Genomic DNA, 15799 nt, shown 5'->3' on the forward strand with positions numbered 1-15799 from the left:
CTTTCCCATAGATACATTGATATGTGCAAACAATCCATCTGAAATGAATTGGCAAGAATATGTTGCTGCATGGAATAAAGAGATTAAGAACCTAAATGGGCAGAGAAAAATAATTTGGCTGTGAGGCAGGGAAACTTGGAAAGACTTATGCTCAAGTGGAGCTACAGCATATTTTGAGACATAGTGAAGACTAACTTACTGCCTAAACAAGACAGTGACACTGAATGCAGTTTGTAACAGAAATCAGTTAATAAAATCATGATAATAATGGTGCAGTGAGAATAGTTTCTTTAATTTGGAGCTAGCTGTCAAATCTAGTGCTCCATCCCAAGGTGAACAGCAACACAGGAATTATCCTATGAGTGATTACTTACAAATTCTTAATTGCCTTCACAAAACCTGTTGGTAAGACTGATGCAAACCAACGTATTCTTTAAGATCCTGGATTCAGAATCCAGTCTGTACTTCTATTAAATGAATGAACTGTAAATATAACAAAAAACTTCCAGTTAACTATCTGAACTGTAACAAACCGAATGGCTGAAAACATACAAACCTGAAAACTAAAACAGAAAAACGTGTTATGATCAGAAAGGACTTGGAAGGGAATAGTGATTTCTGTCAATGGTATTATTTGTTCAAGGCTTCTGTTATAGCCATGGAATAGTTTAGGGTTATTAAACAACAGATATATACAAATACCTAACACCGAAGGTCTTGTTAGAGCAGACAGGTTATTTTTCACCAACTGTTGTTTAGGTGATTCCTTGCCATTATAAACTGCTGAGCTGAACGCTGCTGTTGAAGGGATGTGATCTATGGCTGCAGCTGGCAAGAAAAAAAACCAAGTATTTACATTAAACATTTCTAGGGTAAGATCCCCAGTTGATATAACAAACCGATCACTTGATCGATTTGCTTTAATAGAGCCTTTGGGCAATGTTAAATAAAACAAACCCGCCTCTGATCTCATACCATTTTATTGCAGTCTGACTCCTAATTAAGTGCCTGGGCAAAATCTGGTTCTGCAATTAAATACATATGTCAGATCCTCTAGTTTTTTTGCAGGTGGACCCTAGCTCTTACATGAAGCTTACTCAAGAGCCAACTAAAACAGTGAGAGAGGTTGTTCAAAATTTACTAAAAATCTCCTAGACCTCCATTCCAATTTGACATCCTCTTTCCAAGCTTCTTTTTAACTGTGCTGCATTAAAGAGAGGTTTTCTCAAGCCTGATATGCTTGAATTAATGTAGTTTTTTATATATGCAACCTCTGACAAAAAACCCAGACAATCTTATGTTATAAAGAGATTAATGATTTGTTCTGGAGGGGTCCCAGTATTCCAGATGACAACTATTTAATAGGCACCTCACAAAGAGAATATAATCACCAACAGATGTGCCTCAGTTGTCCTGTGTGAATCTCTGTCACAGTCACAAGACACTGAAGAGCTGTTTTTGTTACGAAGAAGCTCAGAGAGATCACTCTAGCCTGTCATCCCCTTCCTTTCATTTATGTCGAGCTAATGGAAAAGTAAATGTTTCAGAACCAATTTCTAATAAAAAAAAAAGTTACAGATATTGTTCATTAATTTGTTTTTTAAAATCAAAGCCATTTTTCTCAGAAGAAGAAGAAACTCAGCAGCTTTTAAACTGATGCCCATATAATGCCTGAAGTAAGGAGCATTCTGGTCATAACATAAAATAGACTGGATCAGAAGAAAACACTGAAATGATACTGGTTCCTGTAACATTTGTCATCTGCGATCAGACAAGCAACAGCTGGACAACTATTCTCAGCAACATTAAAAATAATGGCTTTTAAAAATTTTGGTTTGCCTTAGCTATGAGCAAGCTGCAGAACAGCTATTTTATTATTTACTAACTTTTTATATGTAAACCAGAGGGGAAAAAATGGAGAGTGAGAAGCCTTCAAAGTATGATTGCTTTCTTTATTGGTGATATATCTCTAAATCTATTCAACTTGTTTTCTTTTATGTGGCAGTGTGCTTACTTGTTTGTCTTTCCATTCACACAGCACACACAAACACACACGCACAGAAGAGCAAGAGTAGGTGGAAACCCATCATGTTTTCCTTCGAAGCAGTACCTGGCTGAGTCCCAGCTGGAGCACTTGGGTTTGCTGCTGGGAGCGGCTCACTTGAGGTGCTTCCCGAAAGGCCCGAACTTTCTGGTAGCTGAAACAATGTGCTTGAGCAGCTGCTGGATGAAGATTGACGGCCTCTGAACTCTTAACAAAAAATAAACTTATTATACGCTGACAACAGCAGCATTTGCTTTTTCCTTGCGTATTTGGTTTGATAATTTCACACATGAATTACTTAGAGCTACAGCACTTGGAAGGGAGGAACCAATGTCTTCAGGCGTGCCATCCTCATCTTAGGTCATTCAATTGCTTTTTACAGCTGCTCTAGTAATTGCCTAGCTTTAAAGGGTCTTTCTTTCAACTGATCTGTCTCAGGTTTTACACAGACGCCAGTGCCTGTGATAGCTAAGCTTGGATGATAAAAACCAGAGCTCAAGGAAGACAGCTTCATTATCTTACCTGCCCCCTTCCAGCAGATTACAGATCCTTTGGTCAGAGATCCCTGTGCATTCCTGACCAGATAATACTTCAAGTGTTTCTGTTTCTTGGGCTGAGTGGTCAGTTTAAGATTAATGTGATTTGAGAATTCTGTAAAGTAGCAGAAGCCCTTCTTGCCACAGCCAACACAATTGCCAGAGAAGCCTGATAAAATAAATAACACATATAATCCCATGAGATAGGTGGGTCACTATTAATAACATCCAAACATGACTCTTGCCTGAAGAAAATCTGTATTTAGACTTTTTTTCAGAGAGTGAACTTTTTATTAACATTTTCCTCCAAACAAACATTACATCGAGTCCACTGTATTGCACTTTGGCTACCAGATCACAGAGCCGCACGTTTACAGAACCATTAAAATAGGCCATATTTTTTCATTTTCTCCCAGCAAAAAAAGATCACAGTTCCTGTTACATACCTGTGAAACATTAAACCAAGAAGTTTCTGACTGAAGAATACTGAATTACACTCTTAAACCCCAGGCCTATTCCACTGTTTCACTTCTGTTTCAGGTTTCATTAAAATTAAACATGCAATTATATCTCAAGAAATTATGTATATTTAAATACAGTATATTTAATTGGATCTAAGTATATTTAAGTACCAAGTTGCTACTATTGATGCTTTATTAGAGAGGTAAAAATGCTAAAGCCTTCCTGGGCTATTAATTTAAAGTAGCTTTCTCAAATTATGGCTGGACTGTGTTAGTACTTGACAGCAGTTCAAACTGTTTATGCTTACGGAAACAAAGTGTCTGCAACTTTATAGACACAACAGAGATATAGTCCTTGCACGTAAAGTAGCTTATTGTACTCAGGCTTGATGGGGCATTTCCAGGGATCCTGCCATTTCCTCTCATTCTGAGATGATACACAGTTTGAGCCTCAAAGAGGGATTCATGATGGTGATGTCATTGTAATTGTAAATAAAGGGCATTCTTTGCACAGCTGACAATCTTCCTTTTGATTCTTAAACAACTTTTTTTGTCCATTTTCCAAAGTACTTCCTATGGAATTGTCATCTTGCATCAGACCAATGCAACTGTCTGAAAATATTTATCTACAAAGAAATCCTATAGTATACAATTAGAAGATAATCTTCCCCATGGAAATTTTCTCTCTGTTCACTGCACATGACCTGACGTGTGAAGTTTTATTTTATTTTAATCATATCTAATGAACATTTTTACGTGTCATCACAGGAATTGAAATAGAAAGGGTGTATTCAGTGAATTGGAAGATGGCAAAAATGTATTTCACGTAACATATGGGCTATAATATTGGAAATACATAACTGGAGTAAACGATTGGTAATACGGTAGATAAAATTAAGAGCCATTTATAAAAACACTATTTTAAACAAACTGAGTTTTCAAATTAATAGGCCAACACCTTTTTCCTCCTGTAAAATACAAGCACTGAAATATAATGCTTAGTAAACACCTGTCGCTTGGTTTACAACCAGAGCACTTTCATTAGTTTTCAAATGGCTCAAAATAATTTATTAAAAACCTAAGTTCATGTGGAAATTGCTCTGGTAGCCATGGAAACAAGTGACTAACAGCTATTGAAAGCTGCCTATTATCTCTCAGATCCTGGTCGGTAGGATGATAAAGGTCATTATGACTCATAAAATCAGGACAAGTCATGACGCTGCAGAATCCTCTGTGTTATATCAGTCAGCACAAAAGCATCTGGCTAACATCACAGAACCTTCAGTAGGTGCAATAAAAGCAACAACAAAAGGAAACAAAATTAGAACGGATGTGGCAAAAGTTGCAGTTTGCATGCATTTCATGCAGATTAAGAAATCATGAAGAATTCTTCTGGTAAATGAAAACTTCCCGTATGTTTGGCAGCACACTGAACATGACCAGCAGCACTGCTGGTTTTGCCCTTATGAGCTTTCAAATAAAAGCGTGAAGGGACTATTTCCAAAAGTAAAATAGAAATACATGTACACTTTTTAGGTTTCATCTTTTTGCTGGGAGTGTCCAGCAACTTGCCAAAACCACAAGTAGAAATATTTGGTCATCAGAACTTGCACAAGCGGACATAAAATTTTTTCATGTGGACTTCAGATCAGTCATCATTCGTAGTTTTTTTAAATCACTACCTGCCTATACCAGAACTAGCAACAACATCAACCTGAAATAACCTTTTGCCCTAATCAACTACTTTTAACTCTGTGAGGTCTACTGGAAAATTAGTTTACACCACATATGCATATAGATGAGGCCTAGTAAGGATTAAACAGTTCAAAATTGTTCACTTGTTTCGAAAAGTCCACGGAGAACATTTTAGAAGTGTATCTTTTAATTTTCCTTTTAAGTCAAACTATCATCTTTCACCTTGAGCTTCCCCAGTTCCTCTGAGTCAGACTACGAGTCCTTTCTTGCAAGCTCCTGCCAACAATGCTTTCCATCCCATTCATTCTGACCAACACTCTCTTTGATGACAACCATTGCTTTGTTAATACAGCTCAGCCCTGGCAACACAGATAGAACACAGCATGATCTTATAATTCCAATGCAATAAAATAGCTTTCAGTCATTACCCATCGCAGGGCTCTGCCAACCTTGCTCATAGCACTTTTGTAGCAGATTAACATGAGAGAACCCAAACATTTCATCATCCTCCTTTCCGAACACCCTGTTCATGTGCCATGGCCCGAGGCAGCAGCTGATAGAGGGGACAGCTTGTTTCATAAACAAGCTGCATTAAATATTCTTCCATACATTATAGAGAGGACAAAGGTCACGGGAGTTGGGGCAGCCATAAGGTGGCTCACTATATCTATGTCATGGGATTGATTTCACAAGAGAATTAGAAATCAATGCCTGGAGTTTAGGGGCTAAAAGCCTTTCACCTTTAGGTCACCAGTTCATATCCAACTCAGCTCCATACTGACTTAAGGCTGTTAACCTCTGAAGATTGTTTAATCAGAAGGTGTTTGATTGTATCTGATATTTTATCACACGCGTTTGCTTGAATTTGCTCACATCACAATGATCAATTGCCCATAATTTAAAAAGCTCTTCCACAGTAGAGACCTCATGCTCAGAAGAAGTACCTTGGACTAAAAGGGTATGAAACCTGACCTACCTTCTCACTGGGGAAATGGTTCCTTTGGAACAACAGTGAGCTTCTGCTAGGGATAAAGAGAGGACTTCAGGATGGAAAGATATCCATCTAATATTTCATAAACTACTATTTCATAATCTAGTGTCTCATAAATTGGCAGAAATTTTTCTTCTTGTTTTTCCTTTCAATTAAAAACAAGCTTTTAATTAATGTTACTATTTTAGTAGGAAGTTGGCAGCTTGCTTAAACAAAGAATGATTATATTTTCAACTTTTCAGCAAAAGTCTTCTTTTCAGATCTACTCACAAGAAAAAGCACACAAACCCTGACAATGCTCCACATCTTTCCCAACTACTCAGTACCATTCCAATTGAAGACTGAAGTCCTAAATTGGAAAAATAAATTAAATGAATATAGTTAAGCTGGAGAGTTCCATTGTGCAGAAACTCACTACTATTGCAAAGGCCCAGTAGAACACTGTATATTTTAACAGAAGCAGACACAGTATTTTATACTACAATGTTTTCATCTTTCACACAGCTTACAATGCAAGCAAAGTAATCTTTTCCTGTCATTCTGACCTAAGGAACACACTGGGAAGGAAAAAAAAAAAAAAAAAGGATTTCATATTCCTTGCTAGGAAAGTGGGCAGTTCTTTGGTCTTTGGGGAAGGAAAATGTTTGGAGAATAACTGCTTTGTTTATCATGAGAGATTCTCCTTACGAGTGAGAACTGGATAATAAAACCCAAAAGAGAAAAAACCTTTGGGAGTGGTACATTAGCTCCTTTTATTAGGAAACAATAAATAACGCACTATCACAGAAGTGCTTTCTCCATTTAAGCATCTTTTAGGTCACGTAAAATGCAAGAAACAGCTTCCTAAAGGCAAAAAGCAGAATCTGCTTTGCAGAGCAGTTAAACCTGTGATCTAATTTGATTAACAGAATCATATGAGGTACATGTTCAGACACAGAGAACTTTTTGCTTGCCAAAAATATAGTCTTTTCCAGAAACCGGGATTTCTTTTCTATGGAATAATACGTCAATTGTAAAAACAAAGAAAGAAAACAACCTCCAACAGAAAAAACTTTCAAATCACAAGCACATATGCCTTCATAGTGGGACAACTTATTAGCATAGTCAATATATTGGCACATGCCCCAGAGCCCTATCAACAGCCCCTAACAGGAACAAGACCCATTGTCAAAAGCTGCCCCCGAAACTACTGAGACACTTCCTGTTTTCTTCTGGAATTTTTGTATATTCCACAGGCATCTTCACACACATATGCAGACGCACCATGATAAATCAGGAAGATATTGGATAATTCATTAGTGTCTTTTCCCTTCAAATAAATTGTTTTGGGGAAACATCTACAGTACTGAGTAAAAGCTGCCTTACAAAACCACAGTATATTCAGAGAAAAAGCTGCCTTACAAAACTGCAGTATATTCAAAGAAAAAGCATTAAATTAAGCAAAAAAAAAATGGGGTTAAAAGGTTACAAGTGACGTATCACCAATAAGCCTTATCAAAAGTGTGGGATGTACTCTGACTCATGATGACAGCTCATTTCAATTCAAAATTAATCCAATTCAATTTCTCTCTAAACTTAGAAAGGCTCAAAGGGACCACTTTCCAAGTTGTTTCGAAAGGCCAATATGTTTGAAGGACAACAGCCTAAAATATCAAACCCCTCCTTGTATTCTGTCTTTAAAAGCAAGACAATAAAACCAGCTTCCTTCTTCACATGAAATGTTTTCAATTTAAATCTATTACAAGACAGAGGTCACTGTAGTTATACTAATAGAGAATTCAATGCAAGAATGGTTCTGTCTTTTATCTCACTATGTGTCTGAAATTGTGAGGCTATTCATGCCTGTTTCTAATTTTACTTACCCTGATTTGACTTGCATCAGTATATAAAAAACAGAATCAATAATTTCTACCTACAGTATGGTCTATTGTATGAATAGTATGCTATCCTCCTGTCAATAAGATATATTGTGTTTTTTCATTAGGCTAGGGACCAGGAAAGTATTTTATTTCCAGCTACCAGATAAAGACTCTGGATCTTAAAGTATGTAAGTTCTTTCAGATTTCAGCTTTTTATAGAATACATAAAAGTCATCCCACAGAACTATTAAAAATCTTTGCAAAAGAATGTGATTTACTGGTGTTTAACTGTATAACAACAGCCAAAAATAACCATTTAAATGGTTTCAGTAAACTAAAACGTATTAAATAAGCAAGCTGAGGATGCAAGTAGCACAAAAACCTCCCAGTTATGCTCCTGTTGCCTTTTTCTGTTCTTGTTTAGCATGCAATTAACAAACACACTACTTCCTCTTGGCTAACAGCCTAAGGAGCCCAAGCTGTTAATAGCGCTAGCACTGAATGACTTGAGTGGTACAACATTCCTGTCTTTATCTTTAAAATGACAACACATGGGTGATTTACAACTGTCTTAATTCTTTTACAATCACTGGTCAAATATACTGTGACCAATCCAACTCTGCAAGATCACATGAGGAAAGAAATTACTGTACACAGAATTACATTATGCACCTTCACACTGCACTGTCATCCCAAATGCCTTGAAGAGTTGCTCAAACTGAGATAACAACTGCATTCACGTCATATCCTTCAGTGTCTGTGAAATAGAACCATTAAACAAATGTTTCCTTTTTGCTATTTAAAGACTGGACGGGCACACAGATATATGATGCACCATTTTTAGGTTAACTAAGAGAATAATACATAGGAACCTAAAAGTGCCTGATTGAAAAAAAGAGTTCTCCCTCCAATATACTTCTCCCAATATAAAAAGTGTTCCATTTTAATAACATTAATATTCAATTGATTCCTTCACATGATTACAGATCGTCCCTGTTTGGGTTGATCTGGATGAGGCTAGTGGCCATCAGAAAGGCTGTAACAAAAATAGACAGAAGGACCTAGTTTTATGCCAGAAGTTAGACTTTTAAATAGATGAAAAGCAAGAATTTGAAGTATCCTACAAACAGCATTATTCAAATACACAGTATTACCTGATTACACATATAGAAAAATTTTCAATTTAAAATCATTCATGTTTATATATATTGTTATGACAGTAAAAAATCGTAGGTTAGGATCCAAAACCCATGCTATTGTTTGAACACAGTGGAGAATATTATCCCTCGCTCAAAGAGATAAATCAAAAAGATCAGAGATTTTTGCAGCCCAAACTACCATCAAACTCTTTATGTGTATATAGTAGCCTGAAAGATCCACTTGACAGACCAACATTTTGTCCATGTCAGTATTTGGAAAGCTACAACAGAGACAGGCAGCAGTTCAACTAGTCCAGTTAGCAGATGTGCAGCTGCAGCAAACAGGACATACACTGATCAGACAATGAATTTAGCCTTGGACTAATAGATAGAAGGTGATGAAGCATTTCTAACGAACTGGCTCATTCTGTATTTTTCCAAAGCAAACACAGCCAGCACTGAGTTGTTATCTTGCTGTGCATCACCAGTGAGCATTACTGTAGACATGGAACGGAAATAAGATCTGCTGAACTCACTCTGCAAAAAAAGATTAGCTATTAATTGTAGCCCACAGAAGAATCCACTTACTGCAGTTACAGACACTTACCCAACAGGGCATTGCGCCCATTATCATCTGGTAGGAATCTTTTATCCACAGCACATACTAAAAGGTGATCAGGTAAATTCGGTGACTTTGCACCCACAAGTAAAAAACCTGATGGTACCTCAATATGTTCATTGGAAATTGAAACCAGTCTCAAATCTTTACCAGCCTGGCAGAAACCTAGAAAAAAATCAGTGTGACATAGTTTAACTCAAGAATATTTTTTTGTTTAATATGCACAATTGTCTTCATTAAAGGACTTCCTATACTTTAAATGAAAAACAAAGTTGTATCCTCTGAGGCGAAGGGCAAAACTAAGAGATAATTTTCTTCCCTGCCGTTATATCAGCTATAAACAGATGTTAACAGTATAAATAACAAACAAAAATCTGAAAATGTACAGTGACGTTTCTCTTGAAAGAGAAGGTTGTTTTGCAACCTACATATTTATGGGACTTCTTATGAACATCATCATAACTTAGGTCAAACATTCATAAACTGAGATAATAATTCTCAACATCTAGTGCATTTCACCGGCTTTTCCTGAGGTTTTGAATCTTTTTTACAACAACATTGACTGTGGTACACTTTGAAGAGAAAAGAGCGATGATAAAACTGTAAGAATTACCACATTCATTTTAGCAAATGTCATGCCTGCAAACTCAACCGTTTCAAGGTCTCATTACCTAGGAGAACAGAAGCTCTGTTCTCATGCCAGGCGTTCCAACTCAAATGCTTATCAAATGCCCGTCACAGTGGGCAAAGACCCTGTCCAATATAAGAGCAACCAAGAGCTACCCAGCTTTTTTCTGATAGGTAACGAACACTGACATTTTCAGGATTTCTATATTGTATAGATTATCTCATTCTGATGAATTATAGGGGAAATGGCCCAAATCCTACCCTTCTCAGTACGGCAAATACTGACAGCATGCATGTTTGGTGCATTTCTTACCATCAGTAGTACAGCATCCTTCTGGGGGAGGCTTCATCTGGTAAGAAATAGGAGGACTACTTGATTCTGAGCCTTCTTCCTCCTCCTCCTCTTCATCTTCCTCATTATCTGCTCTGCTGCCTGCTACAAATTATCTATGATAAATGACTCAGACAACAGAAAATGCTGGCAACAAACCAATGAATGAACAGGGTGACCCAGTTACAGAAAGTATTATTGTAAACTGGATTCTATCCCTTTGACAATGACTTCACTGTTGCCAACTCTTAAGATATTTGTTGTTTTCTTAAAGCTCTAACTTCCAGTTATGCTTACAATAGAGTATCTTTCATCAAAAACATAAAGCTTTTAGCCCCTGTGCAAAAAAATGTTCAAAAGCTTGACCCAGCTGCAAATGAGAAAGCAAAAAAACCTAAAGGACAAATAAAAAGAAGCCCCAATTTATTATTCTTTTAAATCTCATTATTTTTAAGCTAACCTCATGACTTTCAGAGGCCCAGCTCAGGGTGTTTGAACTCACACTGATCGCAACAGTGTAACTCTATCTTTTGTTTATAATATTAACAGCCAATATAAATCCAAAGTCATTACTTCTTAGCACTTTAGAATGTCCTGGCTACTGTCCAAGTACAGATTTTATTAATTAGGTATTGACCATGTCCTTGATGTTGTACAGGAAACTGAAGAAATGGTTCCTGCTCGAAACTGGGTTCGCCAGAGATGATGCCACGATAAGAACACCTAATTCTCAGGCCGTCTGTCTCCTACCAGAGTCCAGAGCTCTGAGTAAAGCACTGCTGCTCCCTGTACAATGTCAAGGAAAGGCAGATGTCTGGGAAGATGATTCACAGCAGCCTGTGCATGGACTGTGCTAGTCTGGGAGGCAATACTGAAGGCTGGAGAGAAAAAAGTAAGAAGTAAAATGGAGTAAGCTTCATTTTTTAGAGGACTTTAAATGTTTGTTCTTCAGATACTCTGCTGTAAACCACTTTCCTGGTGCGCCAGCTACCTAAATCAGCTTTTTTATCTGATAGCTTGCTTGTTAAAAGAATTTACCTGCGTGTTATTGGTGTATGTTTCAGCCTTTGAACTAGAGACTGCTTCTTTCCTTCTCTCCACCTATAGGACAATAATTTTTTCATGCATAATGCAATAGCTCCAGCAAAACATATTGACCTATGACTCCATCCTCTCTTACAGCTCAGAGACGCTCATGGCAAATGGGACAAAGCTGGCAAGCAGAGGAGTGCAGCTAAATGATAAATGGGGAGCACACTTCTACACACAGGACTAAGGAAAATTTCAAACCAGATCCAGCCTTACATGCAACAGAGACAGGGCACAAGTACTAAGTGAACTCAGTGGGGCTTATGCCTTAGGCTTCTAGTTTCTCAGCTTTGGTAGGGACATGCCTGCAGCAAACACAAAGAACTTTCACTGTCAAAATTGAGTGGTGAGGGGCAGTAGCTACTGGAGAATCATCAAGAAGCTAAATAGCTGTTTAGACCTGGGCAAGTAAAATAGCAGTAGGCTCCTATGTTATTCTGTTGGTCCAGCTTTTAATCTTAACAATGAAGCACACTACAGTCATTCTCCAAATCTCAATGTCAACTGGACATGCTCTCTTTGCTTCCACTGACTTTGGATCAGGCACTCAGAATCCCATTGGATATACATCAAGGATTATTTTTTTTCCATGACCCTCCTCAGAATATCTTTTTATTTTATTAATAAATTATTTAGAATCAGCTAAACGAATACTATGGGAAAATGACAATAGGGGAGGAAGATGAAGAAAGTAAATTGAAGATTTTTCTCTAAACGTTATTAAGACTTGCACCATAATCTAGAAGAGGATTTAAAGGGTATGCTCACTTTTAAGTACCTAAACTTCAGGCTTCAGTCCTGGTGCACACAGATAAGGACTGAACATTAAACATGACTGTTTTAAGGACATAGTAAAAAGACAAAAATGCTGAAAGTGAACAAAGGGAAAAGTGAAGTTCTCCATCTTTACTATTTAAGTCAGGGTTAAGCTATGTGTTATGACCTAACCTTGACTAACATCCAAAGGCAATGCGAAAGGGATGAGTCTGGCTCTCCTCTTTCCCCACACTCTCAGCCATGAAGTTCTTTCCTTCCTCTTTGTGCCAGCTCCGCTTACTGGAGTCTGTGCTGAGCCATCCCAGATTGCTAACCCAGCAGAAAACTAACTAAGCAAACAAAAGTGACCAGGTTTTTTCACTGTATTAAATTAGCACAGTAGGAGATCCAGGAAGTGCCAAAACTGATGAAAAGGAGAAAATGGGAACATATGGCTAGGAGGAATGGGGGGAGCAGGATGTGGGATCTTCACCTTTGGGAAGTAGTAAACTTAGGTTTGATCGGCCATACAAGTAATTTCATATTAAAAAATAAAAAAGAGACAAGAAATGGATACTAATAGGAGAGCTACAGCATTTTCGGGTCAAAAAAACCCCCCAAATCAGTACAAAAGCAATATGTACCTATAACATACAGGAATGAGATGCTGTCACCTGTAAAAGGCATGGTTAGGGTTTCTGCTGCTTTTTTTTAAAAAGATCTACAGTTTCTGCTTCCATTTTAAAGCAAGGCCTCATCAAAGAACTCTATGTTTGCATGTGTCTGTTGCACATCTTTTCTTAAACAATCCCAAAAGAACACACAATCAAGCACTCAAAATCAGAGACAAGATGATGGCAAAAATGGACTCACATAGTAGTGTTGTGTGTTACGGAATTAGGCAGTCAGCTGACATAACTTGATATAGTTCCATTACACCAACAGACATTATCCCATGAAGATTTTGTCCATATTTTATTGAATTCAAATTATTCACAGATACTATAAACACCATTGTTTGCTTTTAGGAATTATTTTCCGTTCTCACAAATTATTTGTTAGACCTTTATGTTATACAGTTGTGATTAAGACATTTCACATGGAAAATTCTTCTCTCCTTAAGGTATAATTTAAATCAAAGTTAAACTCTGTGAACATATTAATATACATAGAAGTTCTTCTCAGTGGGACTATTCACGGGGCTGATATTATCCACAAACTGATTGCAGCATCAAGGCCTAAATCAAAATATATTGTATCCATGAATAGACAGACTCCCTTAAGTGCAGGTCATGGAAGGAACCAGTTAACCAGAGACATGAGTAAGCTGCAAAGCTCACATCAGAAAGTGGTGCTGCTAACAGAGCTGAATACAACACTACTCAATGAACAACCTCACTGCAGCGGAGCCAACTGCCACACTGCTGCTCTGCACTGCATGCTGTTTCCCATCCTTTTCCCATTGAAGTCCCAGTGATATCCGTGGTATAAGACTCAGACACTAATGGAAAAATAATGCTTATCATCAGCTTTTCAAATCATCTTCGCACCTCTTTGGCACAAATATAATACATAGGCCTAAAAGATGACACACAAATGCATCTAAGAGCACAAGAAAAAAATGGAAGAAATAAATTTTTGAGTCTGAGGAATGAGATGTGATTAGAGAATCAAAACTGAGAATGTGATTATGATTCAAATTGGATTTTGATTTCAGAAGTGAAGAACTAAAGAGCCTCACCGATTTGCACATAGTGACTTCTCATAACTGGCAATCCAGTCCATGGATTTAATTTGCAGTTTAAATGGTAATAACTAGCAAACAGAGATATGCATGAAATCCAAACCTGCTAGAGCCAAACAATCTTACTTGCATTATAAGGAGTTTTTAATGTACATTCCTAGAAAGTTCCTGAACATCCAGACCATTTATTGGCATTTGCAGATACGTGTTGAAATTACAAAGGCTAAGAAAATTAAGATGACTTTAGAAGACCCTAATCAGAAATGTGTGACCAGTGAGACCACAGCAAACTGCAGGCTTTTTGATAAAATGAAAAATCTAGAAAGGGGTTTGTTGAAATCATAATGATTTTGGACTATTTTAAGCACTACATGAATCAGCCAGGTCTGGAGAAGAGAGGAAACACATCAACAACAAAAAGGCAAACAAAAATAACAGAATGAAAGAACATTGGAGCCAAGATGATCTGATATTATGTCTCAACCAACTTAGGTGAACATGATACTTCTAATTTACATGACTACAAATAATTTTATAGGCAAATGCAATTGTCATCTCATGGCTTGACTTTGTGAATGAAGATTGGGAAGGGTTTTTCCCACGCTTACTGCAAGCGATGAGCGCACCATTCGGGCCTGTGCAGTAGAAAAGACTATACAGGCATATGTTTATGATATCTATGGTTTTTTCAAACCTAAAATGTGTAGACTGGAAAATCATACTCACTGGAAAATAGGTATTTGCAAATTCACTGCAAAAAAATGTAACATCTAGGCCAGAAGGGACCCACATGTTCATTTAACTTGTCTCCCAGCACACTACAATCTCTTTTGCACAAATAAATTATTTTTAGGCATAAATTATCATGACAGATATGTAATGATATTAGACTAATCTCAATGGCTAGGTACATTTTTCTGGTTTAGATGGTCATTTGTGTATCAAAAGGAGACAGAAAAATGTTTCTTCAACAGAAAAAATAAAAACCTAAAATAATTACAACAGGTAATTGATAAAGCTTAAAAAAAATATTTTCAATAGTTTTTTTCTTAAACTGACTATATACTCAATTGTCAGGCTTTCTAGCAATTTTGATATTGTAACTTCATCAGAATCAAATCCTCATAATATCAGCCTTATTTACTGGTGGCTGGTTTTGCTGCCAAATACTACTTTGACCATCTATAACACGTTATCAGTCCACAGAATGGAAAGCCAAAACACTTGGGTTGCATTGACCGACTGCACAACCCTATCTAAATTATTTATATCGTGTCTGCTTCACCACAGGAACACACTTGCTGTGTTGAGGACACACAGGCAGCTATGACCAAGGATAGTCCAAGCATATCACCATGTCAGAATGCCAGGACCAAGGAAAGATAACAATGAGGGGGGGATAGGAGCTTAGACAAGACCCCAAGGATTACTCTCTGCTTCAGATGCCTCCTGGCCCTCAGAGCACAGGGATTCATGTAGTTAGATGTGGAAATTTCAATTTATGATGAGGCTGGAGTGCACAATGTCAGCTTGCAGACCTCTTCCACCTGAAGAACAACCTAGGAAAAATGCTCTTACAGGTCCTTTCAGAGTTTCCCCTTCTCTGAAACTTCCATGAAAGGAATTTTCTCTCCCAGGCTGTTTTGAGACTTTTAATTAATTACAGTACAATTCTGTTTCCATTGACCATAAAGAAAACAGAAGCAGCCTCTCAGGGTTTGGAAAGTTCTTTGAAAGCCTTGAAAGAAAGAAGTTACAGGAGTGTGAAATCATACTTTTGTTCTTGAACAATGCATCTGCTCCTGTAGCACCTTCCCAACTGATGTCATAATCTACTTTGTGACATCACAGTTGGTTTCCATGGAAAGGATTATGAAATTTTCATAAAATGGTTTGATAGAAGGATCA

General features: G+C 37.3%; 1 protein-coding gene across 3 annotated transcripts in view; it reads right to left on the reverse strand.

Moving 5' to 3' along the window:
* Nucleotides 1–15799, reverse strand: part of GREB1 (growth regulation by estrogen in breast cancer 1) — a 54767-nt gene that overhangs the window by 37567 nt on the left and 1401 nt on the right. For all 3 annotated transcript variants that reach the window (XM_010137133.1, XM_010137131.1, XM_010137132.1), the window contains exons 2-6: nucleotides 10285–10407; nucleotides 9333–9509; nucleotides 2567–2749; nucleotides 2111–2251; nucleotides 703–822 (exon numbers count right to left, since the gene is read on the reverse strand). In XM_010137133.1, the coding sequence (XP_010135435.1) occupies nucleotides 703–822; nucleotides 2111–2251; nucleotides 2567–2749; nucleotides 9333–9509; nucleotides 10285–10407 (744 nt within the window). The remainder of the gene's footprint in view (nucleotides 1–702; nucleotides 823–2110; nucleotides 2252–2566; nucleotides 2750–9332; nucleotides 9510–10284; nucleotides 10408–15799) is intronic.

This window comes from Buceros rhinoceros, unplaced genomic scaffold (assembly GCF_000710305.1).
Source record: "Buceros rhinoceros silvestris isolate BGI_N320 unplaced genomic scaffold, ASM71030v1 scaffold8715, whole genome shotgun sequence".
Taxonomy (NCBI): Eukaryota; Metazoa; Chordata; class Aves; order Bucerotiformes; family Bucerotidae; genus Buceros; species Buceros rhinoceros.